This window comes from Schistocerca nitens, chromosome 1, assembly GCF_023898315.1.
Source record: "Schistocerca nitens isolate TAMUIC-IGC-003100 chromosome 1, iqSchNite1.1, whole genome shotgun sequence".
Classification (NCBI taxonomy): domain Eukaryota; kingdom Metazoa; phylum Arthropoda; class Insecta; order Orthoptera; family Acrididae; genus Schistocerca; species Schistocerca nitens.
The window spans coordinates 835619654-835642879 of record NC_064614.1 but is presented as its reverse complement, the minus strand read 5'-3'; the positions used below and the strand labels follow the sequence as shown (position 1 = coordinate 835642879).

The window sequence follows — 23226 nt, the reverse complement described above, 5'->3', positions numbered from 1 at the left end:
GTGTGATGGGCATGGATTTTAGACGATCTAGGAAACTGTTGGTATCTTTGATACAGGAGGGAAATCTTTGTACTATGGGTTTCAGGTGCTGATCAGCTAAGGTAGATATATGTTCGATGGGTGCTTTGAAACCAGCAACTCTAAGATGGCCAGGATAATTGGGTTTGTGGATCTTAAGAAGAAGGTAAAAGATGGGGGTGTGGTTTGGGTGGGGTGAGCAAAATCTATGGATTGAGGTGTTAGTCCTTGTGAAGGGCCTGCAATTATAAGGAGGGACTGCATGTGATGCATAGTGATGGGATCTTGATGACAGATGCTGTATGTTGAGGTGCCAGACAGCTGGCATAGACCTTCACTAACATACTCCTTTTGGTCAAGAATCACAGTGGTAGATCCTTTGTCTGCTGGGAGCATAACAATGGAGTTGTCAGCTTTTAGGGAATGTATAGCCTAAAGTTCTGCAGAGAAGAGGTTAGGGTCATGTTGTAGAGACCTGAGAAAGGGTTTTGAAGCAATGCTGGATGTGAGAAATTCTTGGGATGATGACTTCGAGGTAGTGGTGGTGGATCAAGTTGGGATTGTGGTAGGAACTGTGCAAGGCAGGGTTCAATGTGAGGTTTGCTATCGGAAAGGTTTTGGGTTCGGGTTGCAAAGTGATATTTCCAGTTGCCATTATGTGTGAAGGAAAGTAGGTCCTTCACCAAAGAAGAATGATCAAATGCAGGTTTAGAGCTGAAAGTGTGATCCTTGGATAACAGATAATTCAGGAGAGGAGAGTGCTTTAGATGAGAGGTTGAGGATACTGTACTGTTGTGACTGGTTCTTGTGATTATGTTTTATTCTTGGTCTGGGAGGCTGTGGGAGGTTGGCCTATCGGTTTGTAGGAGAGGTGTGGTGGTTGATGGTGTGGCTGTTTAGGGAGCTGCAGAGGGACAGAAAGGGAAACACCACTGTTCAGGTAGTGTAGGAGAAGGTGGGATAGCTTTTTGAGGTGGTCTGACATGTTGTTGCAGTTTGAAGCTGGTGAATGATACCATCCAAGGAAACGTGAGGGGCAGATAACTGCAGAATTTTGTAGAAGGGGAGAAGCCAGGTGGCATGGAAATTGGCTGATGAGGCGTATAGGTCACAGAGTAGTCAGTTAAGAGCAAGAGATTGCTGTGTTTGAAACTGTAAAAGAGCCTGGTGTAGAGTAGGATTACATCCAGAAACAGGGACTTTCAGTGTTAGGCCTTTTAGAATAACTCTAAGAGACAAGCAGGTTTCAAGAAACAGAATGTGGGACCTTAGTTTTGATAGTACAAAAGCATTTTTTCGAAAAGAACTGATGTGATGTGTGATGGGATTTATCATGCAAGAGAGGTCAGTTTGCAGTGTTAGAAATTATGGTAGTGGTAAAAAAGATAAGCAGAGGGTGGATAAAAGATAGAAAAGTGGAAGAAAACTAAGGAAACAATTCTAAAAATTCATACGCAAATCATGAGAAAAGACGATAGTTAACAAAAACTAATGAGTGGGTGAGAATTTTTCGCCAGAAGAGTGTGCTATATGGTATGAAAAAAAATAATTATAAAAGAAAAAAAATCAATTGAGAAAGTTGTGAAAAGAAACAAAACTGTAAAAACTGAGTAAACAGAAAGAGAAAGTCATTGGAGAAAATGTAAACTACTTAGCTTGGCAATTAAAGTAATGTAGGGGACACAGTAAAAATCAGTCAGAACAGTTTGATGAAGAACAAACGCACAAAAACGTAAAAGAATTACCTATGGACAAGGTAAGTAGAGGGTGGGAAGAAAATAGCTATCCAATTTGCAAATAAATCGTCAAAAGACGATCGAGAGAATTGCTGTATGCAAATAAAAATGGACGAGTCTACATTCACGGAAATCGTTACTAGAGGAGATGGAGGGGCAAAGCATTGATTAATCTTGGTGATACAGGTAAATAAATGAACGGATTAGCACCTAAGGTAGAAAACAGTTTGAACAAGGCAGATTACAAGGAAGATTGACAAGAGGTTTCCATAAGAAGGAATCATGGCCACACGGGCTAATACAACAACAAAAACAATCAATTTTTGATAATATAATGTAATTGGATAGATAATCTACTCACCAAGCAGTGGAAAACACACACACACACACACACACACACACACACACACACACAGAGAGAGAGAGAGAGAGAGAGAGAGAGAGAGAGAGAGAGAGAGAGAGAGATTGTAATTAGGTGAGCTTTCAGAGCCACTGCTCCTTCTTCAGGTAGAATGGTTGAAGGGAAAGGAGGAGGGGTGAAGGAAAAAGGCTGGAGAGGTCTAGGAAAGAGGGTAGATTTTGGAAAAGTCACCCAGAACTGTGGGTCAGAGGAGACTTATCGGAGGGGACTGCACTGGAAGAGATTTGAACACCTGAGTGTTTAAAGGTGGAAGCCGGTAATAAGAAAAACAGAGATTACTGGTAAAACATTGTGTATGAGTTAATAAATGTGAAAAGCTAAATGCATTCTACATAACAGAGGTGGGAGGAGAACAATGAAAAAAATGAAAGATGCAGAAAACTGAAACGGACTGAAGAAAGGAGTAGATACTGTGAAGAAATGCCAAGACAGAAGAAATTAATGTAAACTAAGGCCAGGTGGGTGGTGAAAAGCAAGGACATGTTGTAGCACTAGTTCCCACCTGCAGAGTTCCGAGAAACTGGTGTCTAGTGGATGAATCCAGATTGCGCATGTGGTGAAACAGGTACCAAGGTCATGGCTGTCATGTTGTAGAGCATGCAGGATAATACTCAGTGACCAGTGGTGTACTCCAAAATTGTTTTTTTGGAGGGATCAGCAGTACCAAGATTGGATGTGCTGGCCCGGGAAATCTGCTTTTGATCTAGGCAAGTGGGGTAATTATGTCCAGTGAAGGCTGAGGTGAGAATGGTGGTATATTGCTGTAAAGTGTCTGCATCCAAACAAATACATTTGCTTCAAATGCCAAGGTTGTATGGGAGGAAACATTTGACATGGAAAGGATGGCAACTCTCAAAATGTAAGTAAGTACTGTTGTTCGTTAGTAGGACTTATGTGGACAGAAGTGTGTAACTGACCTTTAGTGAGGACGAGATCAATATCACGTTATGTGGTACAGTTTACTATCAAAGGGAGAGTCACATGTGAAACAACACATCATATACCAGCTATTATGTAAGCACGATTCGGCCTTTTACATCGGCATGACTACCACCAAATTACGGGTTATGATGAATGGGCATAGGCACAGGGAGTATACTGGCAACACACAATATCGTGTTGCAAAGCGTGCTCTACAACATGACAATCGTGACCTCAGTGCCTGTCTCACCACATGTGCCATCTGGATTCTTCCCCCAGACACTAGTTTGTCAGATCTCTGCAGGTGGGAACTAGCGCTACAACATGTCTTTGTTTCTTGCCTCTCAGCTTTCCTTAATTTACATTAATTTCTTCCGTCTCAGAATTTCTTCACAGTAACTACTCTTTTCTTCACTCCATTTTCAGTCTTTCCTTCTCATCCCGTCCGTCAAGTCTCCCCTTTTCCGAAATCTGCCCCTTTTCCTAGACCTCTCCAGTCCTTTCCCTTCATCTGTCTTCCATCCCCTTCAACCCTTCTGCCTGAAGAAGGAGCCACTGGCTCGAAAAGCTTGTTTAATTATTAACTTATTCCATGTGTGTGTTTTCTGCTGACACTTGGTGAGTAGATTTTTTATCTGTCCAATTGCATTATATTGTCAAAAATTGATTGTTTTTGTTGCTATAAACTCTGGCATGTGCTAGCTCAGGAAAGCTATTTTAAATATGTGTAAATTTCTAAGTTTTTGTGGAAACTACTACAGTGTCTTCAGGCACTTTTCTGTTTAAACTCTCTCCATTGCTGCCTATTTGTGAGAGCTGAAACAGGAAATTCAGTCATTCATACAACATCATGATAAACAGCTCTATCATGGGATATAATAATAATAATAACAATAATCACAATCACTATAATCATACCTGACCTATCTTTGCCTAGTGACACCTGAATGCTTCTTGAAGATAAAACACCTGTTGTTAGATGTATGTAACTATAGATACTACTCGAAATTCTACATAATAAGATGTAATACATTTTAAATATAGTAAACATTTTATTCAGAATGACAGACATTGTGTCACCCACAGAATAAATTCTTTTCTTTATGAAATGTAGTTGTACACTTTACTTAAGCTTGTGATCAAATTGTTTACCATTGACCACAAGGCATATCTGGCATGGTTGGGGCTACATGATAGACTGCAGTTTCAGTGCTCCCCATAGAAAAAAAATAGAGAGGAATCAAATTAGGGGTCCTGGCCAGCCATTGTACTGCAGCATTCCGTCCTGTTTGACCATCGGAAACTTTGCATTCAGTATTTGCATTGCCCATGACAAGTGAGGTGGGCAGCTGTCGTGTTGAATCCACATACACTGTCACTTGTTGTTTGGTGTCTCTTCTGGGAGAACAGTAGAATGTTCATAAGGGAGGATGCATTCATATTGCTATTTAACAAACCTGGGATGAAGTATGATCCAATTGTTGGTATTATACTTGATGAAGCTAGCCTGGATTTTCAGCTGTACAGTAGTGCATGTTACACAAATTTACATCACCACTGTTTGTAAATGTTGCTTCATCAGTAAAGAGCACACATTGGAAAAACATGTCATCTTGCTGGCACTGGAGAGCAAACTGACAAAATTCTATGCGATTTTTGAAGTCATGTCCTCCGAGTGCCTCATGTAGTGACAGATGATAAGAGTGGAATTTATGTTGCTACAAGATGCAAATGACTCGCATCTGGCTGACCCTTCATTTGTTGCCAATATGTCTCGTGCCACCACAGAGAGTGATAAACATCATAGCCAGAGCAGCTTTTCATGTGCTCTGTCAGTTAGTCTTCCTCCTCGTCCTCTGTTTGGCGTCGAAACTGCCTGTTCGCAACAGTAGACCTAATAATTCGTCCATGTGCCCTGCACAATGGATAGCAATGGTCAGGATAGACATCCCTATACTGCTGTATCATACATATCAACCACATTTCTTTGACATTTGCCATGTAAAAGTAACATGTCTAACTTCTTATTGGTGTATGTGTGTCTGCATGCAAGGAAACTTTAGACAGAAATGATCAGCCAATAGATAACACAGTCCCTGCTAATTCTGCAATGCAGACAAGTTTACAGTCAAAATGCTTGATATGACATCATAGCCTGGCGTAGTGTATTTCCAACGTATTAGCCAATTCTGACCGACATGGCTTTCACTTGTACAATATTTCTCACATTCTTTTGCGGAAGATTTCAATGTCAGTATTAACAAGTGCTGTATCACTGCAGTTGTCTTTCCAGGAGGTTGAATGCAGTTGTGAAGAGTATATGATCCCATTAGAAGAAACCTACTTTTTTCAGTATAATACCGGAGTTTAGAGCGTTATCCGTACAAAATATCACGTGCCCATCAGCATTTTATTAATTCAGGAAAATCTCATTTTGATATATGGCACCATTCATGAAATAAATGGGATGTTATGTGGCTCACCCAAACATTTATTGCAACAATATTGCAAATAGACATAAGGCAGTCTCTCTCTAGCTCCAAGCCTAATTGTGACATATGCAGTTCTACATAACCTTATTATAGTATCTCATGAGCATAACGATACTCTGATGCCATCATTTGATAGTATTACCTAATTATGTATGTGGCCGGAGAACAGCAGGTACATATAAAAACTTTCCTCTCTGAAGTTGTGCGGTCTCTAAGATTTTTGTGATGCTACATGGTATACGCAATTTTGTGAAGCTTTTGTTTCACCAGGAGGTTTGGAGTACCCTACCCTAGCAGCTCTTGCTACAAAATTACCTGAATAATGCTAACAAAGAACTTGCTTCAGCATCCACTGTAGTGACAACTAACACTACCTGCACATGATCATTTCTGCCAAGATGCCCATGGTCTGCCATCAACCGAATATGCATTCATGTACGTCTCAACTTGAAACTGACTCTTGGTCCGAAGGCTGCCAATATTTCGGTGTTTCATCTCCCACACCATCATTAATCATTTTCCTTTCAATGAGAGATACTACCCAAATTGTGGGTGCCTCATTTCATAGACCTTCCTTGAGAAAGTAAAATCCTTTTAATTACCTCGTTTATTGCTTATAAAACTTATTCCTAAAAAGTATTTTCTCTCTTCCACAAAGAAGTGGCTATAACTTGATGATAACATAACACTGTGCAAAACAAAGCCTCTCACCAGTTACCTTCGTTTCAAATGAAAAATCATGCACAGTATTATTCACAATTATTATTATTATTATTATTATTATTATTATTATTATTATTATTACACTCTCTCCACATCCAGCTCTTCATGGACAGTTATGAATTGTCAACTCCAAGTGCACCTAAGAGCAAGTACACCTTACCAGTATATTATTCTTCTTTTACTCTCCGAACTAGGTCATTATCTCATTACAACTCCTTGCTCGCATAACTTGTCACTCTAATAATTAATTAGCTTTGTTGACCTGTTAGTCAACAATGAATTACCTCTATTAGTAAAAGGTGTACAAAAATATAAAAAATACTATCCTTCTAGCCAGTACAGGTCTTACAAAATGATTAAAAAAACCATAGTTCTTGTATCACTTTGATGATGTTTGCAGTTCATTTGAAAAAATGGTTTCACTTGGTCCTTGGTGTACCAACCTTTAATAACTCCAGAGATTTTCTTTCAGCAGTAAGGCTTTGGGGTGTGGGATCTTATGGACTTTGTGTACCGTCATATAGATAAAAAATTTCTTTGATTTTTTATTGTGATTTGCACTTTTGGGGTAAGTTTTGACCATTACTAAATCTCTTACCTGAAATATGGGTTTCCCTAGCATACTGGTTGTGTTTTAGACAGTCTCTGGTCAGCATTTTGGACCAATCAATCATGCCCGAAGTCACTTTGTGGGATCACCTTCATTAGGTGGCCATGCTATTAATGACTTTTCGCCTGCTGCCTCTAAGGAAGTCAACCCTGTGCTAGACTGAGGCACCTCATTCAAAATTTTCTTGAATTGGTGCATTAAGATGGCACACCTGGAATGTTTTGTGGAACAGTATGTTCTACAGAGTCAGCGTAATTTTTTCGTCATGCACTCCACAGGATTCAGAAATGAAATATATTCAGATATTAGTATGTGTTTAATGTCGTATTGATGTAATATCATTTTCAGCATGGTTATTTAAAAATGCATGCCTTTATCAAATAGTAATCTTTTAGGCACTTGCGAAAGCACAAGGTAGTTGCAAGTTAAATGTCAAACTACTCACTGCACAGTGGTCCTCTTTAATGTATACAATTTCAGATGTTTAGGCCATAACCTATATACATAATTAATTCTTTGACTACTGAATAAAGTATAAAATTTTTTAAGGTCTTTCTAGATATGAAATTTTCCAATAAAGCATATCTTTATACATGATCTATTGTTGAGGTGGATTTTTCATGTTTAACCCTTTCCTTACTATCTGAATTATTTTTCTTAACTGTGAATCATTGATCTGTTCGGATTTTATGTCAGCAGTAAGCTCTCTTACCTTTAGACAATGAACTCCAGTATTTAAAAAGTAGATATGATATTCTGCACCCACTCGTTCGGCAGTTTTCGTATAACTCATGCCTATTAGAAGCCGAGACAAGGCATCAGGATTAATACTGTATGAACCTTTTTTGTAATACATTTCAAATCCAAATCCTTGAAGGTAGTGTATCCCTTGCACCAATCTTGATGCAACAAGCAACAGCTCATCAGAAACATTAATGCTTGATGGTCCATATAAATTTTTGTTTTCCTCCACCGAAATCTTTTAAATCCCTGCACCACTCCATGGTCTTCCGTTTCCATTGTGTAATAGTTTCTCTCACATTTATTTTAAATGTGGCTTGCAAAAATAGTTAAATGGTTTAAACCTTCCTTATTACTTAATTCCCCCTGGAAAATTTCACAACCTTTCCTATAATCCAAAACATATCTTGCATCTTGAACACTTGCTCAAGACTAGGGTGGAAAAAAATTGGTGCATTTATTAGGTCTCTCTTTATGCTGTTAAAATGTTTCCTCCTCCTTCTTTCCCCAATTAAGTTGTTTGACTAAGTGTAGCAATATAGGACCACTCGAGTTGGTTCCCGATAAAAATTCCTAAAAAAATCCTACCTTTCCCAAAAATGACTTCATTCCCTGTTTCTTTGACTAGGACACTGAGAAATCACCTACACATGAAATGCGTCAGGTTTAGTCCCTCTACTGTCTGTAATATTACATGGAAATTTCACTTCACGCCTTCCAAAAAAGGATTTGGACAACTTAATTGTGGTTACTTTCTCTTTCATTTTTATGATTACTGCCTTTAATACTACTAAATGTTAATTCTAGGTCTGATTTATTATTAAAATATTGTTAACATAAAGAATCGATTTTTGTAATAGCTGTCCCACTAGAGCTAAGTCTAATGCTTTAATGAAAACAGCAGGTGAAATACAGGGGTTGACTGAAAAGTAATGCCTCCACCTTCGTAACTCTTCAACTCTTGGCAGCACTGGCATGCGGAAGGTACTGGCTTGTTCCACAGTCTCTTCTCTACAGCTCCAGTTGGCGGGAAGCCTTACCATTGAACAGTTGTGTTGTTACAGTGTAAAGTATAAATCCCTGCACAGGCGGTTGGTCAATGCGATTTAAGCAAAGTGCAGTCATTGAATTCCTGACAGCAGAGGGTGTCACCCAAAGAGAGATTCATCAGAGAGTGAAAGCAGTTTATAGTGATTGTGTTGATGTGAGTACTGTGCATTGTTGGGCAAGTAAGTTTAAAGATGTTGGGGGAACGTGACCTGCATGACAGACAAAGGGTTGGGCATCCTGTGACAGCAACCACTGAGTTTAACAAGCAAAATGTTGTCAGGTTGATTTAGCAAGCACAATCAGCATTTCACAAGAACGTGTGGGTCACATTATTGCTTTTCTTGGCTATCGGAAGATCTGTGCACGATGGATACTCACCACTGTCTTGCACCCTCCATACATTCCAGATTTAGCACTGTCTGACTTCCACCTGTTCCTAATAATGAAAGATGATCTGCGGGGACATCATTATGTTTCTGATGAAGATGTTCAGAGAATTGAGAGACTGTGGTTGCAGAAACAGCGTGTCGACTTCTTCTGTGACCGCTTCAGAAAACTTGTTAGTTGTTGGCAGAAATGTATCCAGTTGGCTGGCGATTATGTGGAAAAGTGAATATTGGTAATTAAAGATCACATTCTAAGAATTATTTCTGTGTTTGATTTATTAAAATATTCCCATCCAAACCCAGTTAACAAAGGTGGAGGCATTACTTTTCATTTAACCCTTGTATTTAAACCAGAGGGTAGCTAGCACCATGGATTGATAGGGTCTACTTTCAGAAAGGAAAAATACTTTCTTGACTCTGGATGCAAAGTCTCTTGCCAATAGCTCACTGTAAAATCCATGGTACTAATAGATTTTGCCCTTTTAAGTTTAATTAAAATTTCTTCCGTAAGGACAAGGCAATCTCTTTCCATTTTGATAATTTAATTTAGTGTTCTAGCAGCAAGATCCAGTCATACACCCTCTCCTGGTTTCCTTACAGCTAATAGTGGATTATTAAAAGCACTTTTTAATCTTTCAATAATTCCTGGATCTACCATTTTTGCACTTTATCTCTCAGCTGCTTCTTTTAAAGCTATTGGTGAAGGACCCATTCTGGGTTCTTGATTTTAATTTAAATTTTATCCCCTGATAACTTCGGGTTCATCAGAGAATATGGTGCCAAATTTGAACAGTTCTTTTAATTCATTCCTTCCATCCTTATTTAGTGAACTATTCTTGTTATGTTTGATTATTTCCTGCTGTTTGCTATTGACAGAATAATTTGTCACTTCTATGATATCTAGTCAGTGTTTCCAAAAGTAAGTACACTGAAACAGCCACCTGAACTTTGGTATCCAGTGTAATCTGTTCTTCTTATGAACTAACAAAGAAAATAATCAAGTCTTGATCATAGCTTTGTAGGCTCACAGAGAAGTCGTTGAAATCTAGCAAGGCATTGTATTTTCATAGACAGTCAATGATAATAGTGAAATGTTTAAATTTGGCTCCACCAGAAAAGAAGTGGCAACTACTTTCTTATTTATATCAAAGGTTAGTGACATCTTCCAGAACTTAACCTGCCCCTGTGGTACCTACAACTTTGACTCCCATAACTGGTAAGTTCTTTGGCAACAATACTAACATCACTTCCAGAATATAGAATGATGTTCACCCATGTATCTTAAATATTTCCATTAACAACGTTTTCTGTAAGCTGCTCCTTTCATTGTATCCTATAAAGTTTATAACTTTAGGCTGACTGTTATTCACTGTATTCTGTCACAGAGCATGGTGCTAATCTTGGGATGTCATTAGTCTTCTGAATTTTCAATAATCACTTCCCTGTGTATTTTCAAATACGAATCGATTCCTCTGTTTTTTACACATTTTCGAACCGTTCCTGTTACCTTCTTTTGCCCAGGCACCAGGATTTTGTCTTGTAACCTGGCTATATTGGCTACTCTTGTCATTATTTCTCCTCTGCTCTCTGTTACTGCCCTTACCATACTCTTCTCAGTTGTTTCTAAATCTGCCATCATCTTTAGTTTTATACAAGATGTCTAATTGTTCCAGGTAGCTAAGTACAGCACTAGCCCTTGACCATTCTGTTCCAGTCTCTCTCTCTCTCTCTCTCTCTCTCTCTCTCTCTCTCTCTCTCTCTCACACTCACTCACTCACTCTCTCTCTCTCTCTCTCTCTCTCTCTCTCTAAAACATACACGAGCATTCTGCTAATAAGTACTGTGGTTTATGATTTTTGGTAATAGGTTCACTACAAACTTTATTTGAGTCAGGTGCCACTCAAAATATTTTCTATATCCTCCCCATATTTTTAGTATAAGGGCCAGGATCTGGTAAGTATGAAGGACACTTCATCTGCCTCAAAATGTCCTGCCATAAACTGGTTCTTCCTTTATCTTCCCATGTGAGAGTTATCAGGTATATGATGATGTAATTCCCCTTCTGTTTGGGAAATGACTTGCCATATAATTACTGATTGCTAAGCTAAACTCTTCCCCCATTCACTTCATGAATGTCGCTTATTTTCACTAGTGTCTGACACTTGTTTTGTTGTGTGTTCCAGTGGTTCTCCACTACCATGTGGAAAATGTAGTGCAGTTTCATTTCCTCTTTGCTCATTTTGACTACTTCTATCCATAATAGGCTGACACTTCTGTATAAAATCTCGGAGACCCATTTGCATACCTCTTGCAAATAGCCCTCTGCAGCTCTAAACGTCCAAACGGTGCAGCTTTTTCTAATCAGTGGTCTTCCTCACAGTATGAACACTCTTTGCTTGCACTGGTCTGTGAGACACACAGCACATTACGGTATTTTTGTACCTTCTTGAATTTTAAATTTTCTGACTGTGTCCTCCGTCACTACGACTACATATGGTTTTAAATTCCATATTTTGTTTTTGCAGTTGCCCTCTTGACACCTGACGATACTTCATTGATGTACACCAGAAACTCTTTAAGAACTAAATTAATTTTGTGAAAAATCTCTTTTCTTAGTATAACATTGTTTTTGTTGATTTCATCTTCCATTTGTATTTTTAAATTCCCTATCTGTTCACTTAACATTAATATATCCTGTTTCGCAAATAATTAATTACTAAAATGCTACCTGGGATCCGATACTATTTGCAGCAAAGGAGCAACAAAAATTTGATCTTAAATATTCCGCATAATCATTGATCAAATTTTAAAAATTTAAAATGCTGTTAAATCTGCTCATTAAGATGTGTAGTCTTATGTTAAAAGTGTGACACAGTAAGACAGGTGCTATAGGTAAAAACAGTGTGTTTGTCTGGAGACAGTGTGACTTAGGATGTGCAAATACATGAACTTCACTCATCCAGTATTTGAGAGCAAGATCACTGAGCGACTTCCAACCAATTTTACGCATAATTTCAAACCTTTATTAAACTTTTTTTCAATGACATTCCCAGCAAGATGATGGAAGGAAAAGCGATTATCACTTGCTACATTTTCACTGTTTCCTGCAGTTTAACTTCAGCATCAGGCATGATGTTTTCATTTATTACTTCTTTACTACTAACGCTACTCGCAACCCTGTTTTCAGACTGCATCTACATATACCACTGACCTTTGTACACCATGTAGTTAAAGAGATATAACGTCATAAACATTTAGATGTGTGAAAAGCTACTTTTGCTTGAAATGGAATGCAAATTGCCCAGTTTATATTCATCCAGTGTTTCATAATTGGAGCACTTAGTGACATCCAACAAATTTTAAGCATAATTTCAAATGTTTCCTAAGCTTTTTCTTGCTTACCTGCTTAAAGGCAAATATTTTACACCTTAAAGTGGTAATCATACATTTGAAGAATTGGGGGTTTAATGGAGATTTTTTAATTGTGAATGTGTGTGATCAGTTCTGTCCCCAGAATTGCCTACCCTTGCACTCAGATCATCAATCTGTTGATTCCATTCCATTTTTGTATCTGCAGACTGTTTAGCTGTGAATTAAATTTTTATTTATTTATTTATTTATTTTTTAACCTTCTCAAAATTTTCATCAGGATTGATAGATAATTATAGTTTAGATTGTTTGTAATGTAATGTAAAATCAGCATGATAGCTTGTTAGGCACATACAACATTTCACATTATAGTTTTACACAATGCCATACAACTGTTTCACTGCCAATATGATCTCACGTTATAAATTAATTGTTGCCTGTTGGCTGGTAAACAGCGTAGATCATCATTGCCAGACAGCGGATGCACCGAGCTACCACCACGACCATGTTACAATGTCTCGTCGGCTTCAGCGTCGTCATCTGCTAGCTAGCCCTTGGAACAGCAGCATCGGACTCATCTTGCTCAGTCATCAGTGGCTGCAGGATGCTCTTCCAGACCCACTCTCAATCAGCTCGGTTCAGCTCTCTTCAATGCGCTCTCCAATCTCTTGCAGTCTCCTGACATCCTGTGTGCATGTGTCACCAGCTGCTGGTCTGAAGAACTGTGTTCAGATTTCATTTAACCAGAGCACTAGCAACACCAAACACTTAAAGTATTTCTTTCTTGACATAGCAAAACCTTAATATTGGAATGAGACTTGATTGGCTGGCCGGTGTGGCCGAGCAGTTGTAGGCGCTTCAGTCTGGAACCACATGACCGCTACGGTCGCAGGTTCGAATCCTGCCTCGGGCATGGATGTGTGTGATGTCCTTAGGTTAGTTAGGTTTAAGTAGTTCTAAGTTGTAGAGGACTGATGACCTCAGATGTTAAGTCCCATAGTGCTCAGAGCCATTTTTTGAGACTTGATTTGGGAAGAGGGGGGGGGGGGGTTGGAGAGAGAATCTGTTAACTTGTTCTCTAGAGATGGCAGTTCAGTAGATAAAAAGTCTTGAGTCTGTAATTGATGAAGAACATACAAAAATTTAATTATCTCAGACTTTGATCGTAATCTCAAAATGTTTGTATGGCTGAAGAATTTCTTCTACTGCTTGCATATATAAACACCATGTAGACTGTTGTATCTTCCTTCTGTGTAAATAAAAATGCAAATGTTCGTTTGTACAAAATCATGTCTCTGGAAATTTGTCACCAATTGCTTTGAAATTTTGACACTTGGTTGCTTTCGAATTGTGCATGTTTTCAGATGCCTTCTGGGATGCCCAATATAATATAAAAATGTAGATGTGGTGCAATGATTGTAGGAGAAATATATAAAAATATGTATGTGTTCAAACAGTGGAAAATCCAGGATGGAATAAGGCAGTCTCTCTCTCTCTCTCTCTCTCTCTGTCTGTGTGTGTGTGTGTGTGTGTGTGTGTGTGTGTGTGTGTGTGTGTGAAGGTAAACCTTTGTTACCAAAAATCGCAAAATGTTCCTGACAGATTTACTTAAAATTTATGAACATTCAATGATAGTTGTCATTACTCCATCCTGCATTTTTCTTGTTTGTTTTTCTTGTGAAGCTTCAGACAAACATAGGCTATATATTTTCAATATATGCAATATATAAATATATATGCAATACAAAGAGAGGAAACAATGTTACTAAAAATCTGGATAAGTACTTGACCGATTTGCTTCAAATTTTCACACTTTACCGTAATAAACATTTGGACACATGTAGGCTATAGTGAAACATTGTTAGTGAACATGAAAGTTGTATTTGTGGCTTATTGGGTTAGGATTAGAGTACTACTATAGGAATAGATTGAGAGAGGCGGTGGAACAAAATTAACAGAGAAAGGGAGGAGGAAGTGATGCACAAAGAGAGGAGATAGTGGAAAATGGAGCTACTTGTAAATAAAATTACAATTGCCTTCTAATTACATAGAAATACATCATTAATAGCAGAACATCACAGATTAACTACTAGATCATTACAATTTGGTTACAGTTACTGTTAGATTTTTATTTGTTTGTTATTAAAATAGTGTCAGTTGACACCTGATATAACCACAGTTTCGCAGCAGTTGCCAGCAAGATTTTCTCACTGTCAACTGGCCATCACTTCAAGTTGTAGCAATGGGCAGTTCAGCATCTCTGGCCACAACAGCAAAGAACAGCCAAGACTCTACCATCAGCATATTGCATCACCCTTGGTCTTAACACGAAATAAAGAAAACAAATAGTCATGCAACAAACAGTTGTAATAATACACGAATTAGGTATATAAATTTAAATCACTTGCCTGTACATGCATTAAATTTCATGCCATTGTCTTCTCACCTGCATTTGCTAAGGTGGTAAGAATAGCAGCTTCCGGTATTCTGCTACATGACTACAGCTCAGTCAAGAGCGTTGCCAGGATATTCAAAGTTTGTTACTTTGTTCCTTTGAATGATCTTCATATGTTATTAACATGGTATTATAACATTGCTATCACAAAATACAACCATGTTGTCATTATTTTTATTTGAATGCAGCAGGAAATTTTTTCGCATTCAAAAATTTCCTAAGCAGAATGTTTTCATCTGTATGTTCAAGAATCAAAGGAATAAAATTATTGTTGCTATTAAAGAATTGTAAGTTAGGAACATATGGGGCACTTTAACTTAGTGACGTGTAATTGTACATGTGTAGATTATACCTTAAGTGCAATTCCCTTGATCCTGGACAACTCAGTAGAGGAAGTTACATTCCTGCTGGCCATATTTTCTAGTTTCCATAATAATTCAGATTCATTTTGTAATTAATGCTAAAACTCAGTGATTTTTAACATTTTATTATTCTTTCATTATTGTTTGTTATTCACTTTAGTTTCATTTATTATTAACAATGAAAAATTTATGTAATTTTAAATTTAATTGAATCAAGTTTCTAAAAAATTGATAATTGTTATGTGACACAATTGCAGGCCAACTTATTACTTCAGGAGTCAACACATTTAGTAATGTCAATAGACACATGTAAAAGTACACAACATTACCCTAGCTTTTGGAACTCTTAATTCCTTCCTTGGATAGGAGAGAGGGATTGGTTTTGGAAGGCTTAAAAGGGGAGGGGAGGTCACTCAGACCCCAGGACAGGTGGATCCCTATCAGTGCTTAAATATTTGTGTCCTGAAAGTAAGTATGGGCCAGCAATTCTGTCTCATAATTTTAGAATGTTTTTGTCTGAAATTTCCTTTGCGTACAATTAATAATTTATTTATAATTTATTTCAGAGCCTTTGGTGGAATATTTTGCATACATTGTGAAACTTGCTCCAGACGAGTGTCCAAACTACGATTTATGCCGCAAAATTTTTAAAGATGGACTGAAAAAGTGTTTAGGCTCACTGCAGAATGTTAAATTGGAATTCAGTGTTACTTCTGAACAGAAGCCAAAGAAGCCTGTTCGTAACACAAAAAGAAGTGCTAAAGTTGTTCTTTCGTCACCGTCGTCAGATGAAGACTCTCCGAAGAGAATAGCAATATCTAAAAGAAAAAACAATCGTGAAGCCAGAAATGTTCATGACATGTCAGATGAAGAAATGGACTTTAGCTCTAGTGACAGTGAAGCTAATAACTATGTTGTATCAAAGCCCAAGTCAAGGTCTGGAAAGAGAAATCATTAATTATAAATGCTGAAAAATTATAAGTGAAGCTCTTTTGTATTGCAAATAGGAGACAAAAAACCATAATTAAAGTGGATGTTTTATTGTATTCTCCTTTATTCTAAATGGTTTTAATGAGTTTTAATCTTAAATGGTCATTTTTTTTTTTTTCAAAATTAATATTATAAACAACTGTTTCACTCCTTCCACAAAGTTAACCTGATTGTACGTAGTACTTCAGAACCATAGTGAGCTGCTTATTTGCAGTGACACTTAAGCCACACTCATTCACAGAGCTATTTCTGTGACAAGATTTCTTCTGTAAGAATGATTTTATTTACATTGCATACTTGTATTTTTGAAGTATTATGTCTTAAAATATAGATTTATGTTTGAGTTTAGCAGGTATTATCTTTTGTATTCCTAATAAAACTGTACTTTTTGTTAATTCAATCATAGGTTTATAAAATTTGTGGCATATTTGTACTTTAGACGGTGCCTAATAAAAATATTGTCTTTTTGTCCAAGTATTTAATTTGATTTTTAACCTTTGAAATCATGTGAAACCTGCTTTCATTTTAAATAATGGAAAGTCCATGTTGTAATATCAACAGTATTATGAGAAGGATAAGTTTTTACTCACCATAAAGATGATACGTTGAGTTGCAGACATACACAACAAAAAGATAGCGTTTTTTTGTTGTGCCTGTATACAACTCAGCGTATCACCTTTATGGTGAGTAGCTTTTTTTATTTCCTTATGTGATAGTCCTGTATTTGTAGTTGTTTATTATAACAGTAGTACTCATTTACATAATTATAGTCATTCACTAATGTCCATGCAACTCTTTAATAGCAGCAAATTGCTATCAAAAAGGAATATAGCTGGATTTTGGTCGAGTAGTAACGTGATATAATTTGATTGAAACCTAACAGACATATTTGTTCACAAAAGTTCATGTGGGGTGAACACACATAATTGACGCAGTCACTGAATGAAGTTTTTAAATCACTGTCCTTGATGTCTAACAGTCATGTCAACACAAAAAATATGTGCACAATAAGTGCAATAAATATCGGAAACAACATAGTTCATAGTTTGACCGTACTGTCACAGTGAGAATATTGAAGTTTGGCACAGTCCATGACACTAATTACACATTCACTGTTCAAGCAATCATATACAATAGTCTCCGAATTATTTAATAAACTCTCGGATGTGAAATCAAGACAAATTATGGTACATTATCTGCAATATATTTGCCTGTATTTGCAGATATAGATCTTGCAAATTTCACAACTCTTCACTTAGTGGTCTACAACTTCCATTTGTGAGTTGACAATAATTTAAAAAATGAAGGCTTTTAGATACAGAAAAGATTTCTATTGAATTACACTGGCTAATTGAACTCAGTATGGGATCCTATTTTGGTAACAATGTTTTCAATAAGGATGTTACTCTGAAACTGAGTGAAGCAAGAGTTACACATTTTCATCATTCGTTGTATATATGTTGTAGTTATTGAAATATCTTTTTCATGTACTTTATCAAGAAGTTGGTAGTCAGATATATGTTTACAAATGAACAATGATAATGAAATCTGAAAGTGCTTGTGTTTCGTAATTATTGTGATTTTTAGGGTAACTAGTCAGTCATTAACTCATGATATCCAAAGGCACACAACAGACAATAAAATGAAGTTGGTTAAGAGTCAGTATTTGGAATTTTAGGGGACTCCATAAAAATAACATTATCTATGATATCATGAAAAATTTGAAAAATATAATAATTTTGGAGGGGATATAACAGCTGGAAAGGATCCGTCTGCTTTGTTAAAGTGCGACTTAAGTATCCTGAAAACTGAGGTCCTGTCACAGTTTTTAGCTGCCCCACAGAGAAAATAAGAAGTGTACATAGTCATCAGTCTCTCATCTATATATATATATATATATATATATATATATATATATATATATATATATATATATATATATATATATCATCATTTTCTGGTAATTTTTCTGTATAAATAGATAATATATGAAATCTGCATACTACACTTAATTTTGTGAGCAAAATTACAAAATATGTTGAAGTACTGGCGTACAGATCAGCAAGTATGTTGTGGCCCCATAGAAGTTGACTGAAATAATGAGTTTGACTGTAAAATAAATTTATAATTTGACTACAGTAAATTATTTGTAGAAAAGAAAAAAGGAAATTAGTTATAGGGAAATTGGACTATACTTGCTACTAAATTTAAATCCCACACTATATTTTTCTGTCGTTATGTGAAGGCTAATCTTCGAAACAACTGTAGTGATTTTAATACACTAGACTGAGTCACAGGGAAGGTTTGTATATATAATTTATTACTGTTACGTCAGACAAGTGATAGTCCATATACACTTAGTAATACTCAAGTGAAGCCAAGGTGGGTCGCTAGTAAAAAGTAATTTTGGAAAAGTGCTGTCTTACTGTTATGTGTGACTATAAATTACAGCAATTAGGGATGATATGAATACAATTATATAGATAAATTGTAAACATTGAACCTTTTGTGAGGTAGTTTCTTGGAAGTTCACAACACATATCCACTCCAGTACTTTTTACACATTTACCTTTCTTTTTCTAAGATATCATGAAATGTGATGAACAGTACAGTCTACTTTAAGAGTGAATAACAGTTTTGTTTGTTACAGAATAATCGTTTTACCTTCTTCAAAAAGCTCTAAATGATAGACTTGTGTGGGAGGGTAGTTTAAATTTCCAGTTATTAGTCTTAGATAGGGACTGCAGTTATTACAAGAAAGACGACAGAAGATAAATACAGTAAGGATGTGAAAATTGGAAATCATATATGCACGACTGCTTTATAAAGAAAATTTACTGTTCTTCCAGGAGAGGGAGATGAACTGCAAAAGGCTGTTTTTTAGTTTTATCAACAAAGTTATTTGAGTATAGTAAACCCAGGGTTATAGAGACAAGGGCTAGTAACATCACATATCCTCTTATCATAAGCTTCGAGTCTGCTTCAGCAATCACTCTTCAGGTACAACTATGCAGTGTTACCTACCCCAGAGAATGGGTTTGACTTAATGACCCGATTAACAGAAATTTGTATTATAAAAGTCTCTGTTTTGACAAGTGCTATGCAGCAATATACAAAGTAATGTATTGTGAGCAATCTCTGAAGCCCCACAGTTATACAGCATTTGCAGGTGTGCAGGACACAGGATGAGTTGCCATGTATTTTTCTAATTGCTTGTGGGGATGCAATGGCTCTTCAGTACCAAACTCCTTCCAACAAGACGTGTACACTGTCTGGGAGCAGTAATAAAAGTTATCACCATTTATTTTCAAAAAGGTTCACTGCTTAAATAAGGAGTGTCGAAACTTCCTGGCAAATTAAAACTGTGTGCCGGACTGAGACTCGAACTCAGGACCTTTGCCTTTTGTGGGCAAGTGCTCTACCAACTGAGCTACCTAAGCACAACTCATGACCTGTCCTCACAGCTTCAATTCTGCCAGTACCTCGTCTCCTATCTTCCAGACTTCACAGAAGCTCTTCTGCGAACCCAGCAACTCATTCTGGAAGGATTGTTGAATCAATAACGTGAACTGTAAATGAGATATTATTAATATTACGTCTCTCCCCATCATCTGCACAGCTGTAAAATTTCTTTGGTTTTACCCAGTTATGAGCTGAGTTTCCCTGAGTGCTCCAGTCTGATATAGGTCTAATGTTTTGCTGAGTTTTATGCTCATAAATGTCCAGCAACTTAAAGAAATAGGAACCAGTCTTTGCTGTACAGCAATAGAAATGTCACTTTAGTACTTCATTTATCTCTTCAGTGTTTTATAAATTGCTCTGGAAATAGTGTGCATCATTTTTCTGATATTTTTTGGATTATGTTGATAAATCTAGATTGTATATTAACATTATCATGCTTTGTAAGATTGCGAGGAAATTCTACAGATATGAATATATTTATTTTGTAATTGCAGTTTTATTTTGTAATTGCAGTGGTAATATTTTTTTCCCTCACTGTTTGCAGGTTCATTTAGTGCTTCAGTGTACGAAACAGAAGACTATTCCAAAATTACTTATTTAATATACTTTGTAAAAGTTTGTAGTTAATAAGCCACTGATGACACATTTGGTGGTGATAAAACTTCAGTTATTCTCTTTGAATATCATAATGACTGTTTTTCATCATTTTCATTTCTGAAGAATTTCCAATAATTTCAAACTCAGAGGAGCAAATAAATGAATATACTTGAAATAAAACCAGTGAATTCTGCAGTAATGTGTCCCATAAAACTTCTTGAATTCTCAGTTTATTATATATAGGTACATATATAGATTATTTCCTTTACAGAAAATATTCTCCACTTACAATATTAATGGTCTACATCTGTTAACTAACAGATACCACACAAACTGAACATTTATATTACATGAGTTACAGAGTTAAGTTTCCATGATTTTGATCTTTTTTTATAATAAGTAAATAAGGCACAACAAGGTCCTTGACAATGTGGATCCCAATTGTCACAATCTCATAACACCCACAGAAAACAGACATTTTTTTAAAAAAAAAGGTGTGTGTGAATAGAAAGAGCTAATGTAAATTAAATTATAAATGTTTGCCTGGCATTCCTCAAGTGGGGAAAAACATCAGTGTTGCCACGAGTATTTGTAATACTACTAGTGTTGGCTTCAGTCTGGACATGATAAATTCATCTTGTGAAAGAAAATGTAAGCTACCAAGCTTAAAAGCTGATCTTTGTAATTTTATTTATTAGTATAAGCACAGTAGTGGTACAGGAAAGATATAGCTCACCCTTAGCGTTTTCTGTGGATATAGGCGCACAATCATCACAGAAAGTGCACTGTTGGTGTTTTAGGCAGGGCATCAATTTAGTAGTAGATATCAAAATTCTGAATCACATGTTCCTATGTATCAGATTCTTCAGTTAAAGTTTTCATGCTCTGTTTGACCAAGTAATGCTTGTAATTGAAATAATAAACTTCGATGTGCTATCTGCGATACTCATACCTTTACAATATCATAGCAGTTGACTAATATTCTTATGTTTAGTGGAGAGAATGTAGTTTGCTGACAAAACATTTGAAATATTCAAATATCCAGAACCAATAGACTGTGAAGCAGTTTAAATAACAATAGTACTCATTCAATGTAGGAAAAGATAGATTGCTACGTACCATAAAGAAGACACATTAAGTTGCAGACAGGAACAATTAAAGGACACTTACACATTAGTTTTAGGCCACAGCCTTCACCAGAAAAAGATAAATACACACCAGTCATCCACACAAGCAAGCACACTGACAAACACATTACTGCTAACTCCAGCAGCTCGTGCCAGAATCCTACATATTTGATACTCCTACCTGGCATTTCCACTGTTAGAATAACATTCATTCTAGTGTAGTAATGACCGAAATGTCTGTAAGAGACCAAAGAACCCATCTTAACTGCTCCAGAATATTCACAGATAATTTGACAAAATACATAATTTTGAAATATGCTCTTTTATTTATTAAAAGTATGCAAAGTATGTAGCTCATTGGGAAGACTAGGAGATGGAGGGCTGGGAATGCATTTTGTTTCTTGTAAATCTTACTGAGTTAAGTTTTTAACAAAATATGAAATATTTAAATTGTGTTGTAATTCACAATTACAAAACACAATTGATCTGTAATCTTGTTAACATCAGGATTCTGTTTGGATATTTACTATGTTAATTTGATAAACAACACTCAGAAAGTCGTGTTCTGATTAAAACAGACTCTAAAATGTACAGCTGTCAAGTGTGTTTCAAAACAACCTCCTTGGTCAAATCACCTGTACTGTTAAAAGCAGAAACTAAAGGATGGTGTTTTCATGACTAATGGGCAATACAAAACCACACGATTTGTTCATTAAAATCAGGTCCATTTCTGTCATAGATACTGTGCTCTATTAATCACTTGTGTAAGGAGTCCAAAATGTAATTGTTTATCTGAAACTGGAGATAAATCCACCATTTTGAATAATTGTGACTCAGTATGACACAAACCATTTTAACGCACAATTGACCAGACCAGTTCGCAAAGTACTCCTGTGTATTAAAATATTGTGTAATAGCAGCATGGATTGTTTAATCAATTGTTACATTGTGTAGATGTTAATCTCCAGGGTAATGAATGGCTCTCTCTAACTGAATTAAACATCCAGAGCCGTATTTCAAATAGCATAGAGCCTATTATTACTATAACTGTGTTGTTTTTGATTCAATCATTAGGCCGAAGACTGATTTGATGCAGCCATCCACACTACTCTTATCCTGTGCAAGGCTCTTCATGTCCAAATAACTACTGCAGTCTACATCGTTCTGAATTTGATTTACTGTTTTCATCTCTTGGCCTCCCTCTAAAATTTTAACCCCTCCACACACACACACACACACACACCTCTCTCTCTCTCTCTCTCTCTCTCTCTCTCTCTCTCTCTCTCTCCCTCTCTCTCTCATTCTCTCCCCCCCCTCCCTCCCTCCCACCCTTTCTCCCCACCCCTCCCTCCCTCCCTCTCTCCGACCCTCCCCCCCTTCCAGTACTAAACTGGAGATTCCTTGATGTCTGAGAATGTGTCCAATCAACCGATTCCTTCTTTTAGTCAAGTTAAGCCAGGGTAGACCTGTGGTCTAGGGGTAGCGTCTTTGATTGATAATCAAAATGTCTTCAGTCCCGGGTTCGATCCCCGCCACTGCCTAAATTTTGATAAATAATCAGCATTGGCGGCCGAAGACTTCCGGCGTAAGAATTCAGCCATATTCCGCCAACGGCCTTGTCAAAGAGGGCGGAGGAGCGGATAGAGGTTCAGGGCACTCTCTTGTCCTAGGGGTGGGAAATTGCCCCTAAAGGCGGAAGAATCACCAATGATCAACGACATGAGGATGCAGAAGGCAATGGAAACCACTGCATTAAAGACACGTAA

General features: G+C 36.8%; 1 protein-coding gene across 1 annotated transcript in view; it reads left to right on the top strand.

The window, feature by feature from the left end:
• LOC126263109 (serine/threonine-protein kinase VRK1) overlaps positions 1 to 16726 on the top strand; it is a 236124-nt gene extending 219398 nt beyond the window's left edge. The window contains exon 8 of the mRNA XM_049960119.1: positions 15851 to 16726. Within this exon, the coding sequence (XP_049816076.1) occupies positions 15851 to 16242 (392 nt within the window). The 3' untranslated portion in view covers positions 16243 to 16726. The remainder of the gene's footprint in view (positions 1 to 15850) is intronic.
• Positions 16727 to 23226: the final 6500 nt, after the last annotated feature.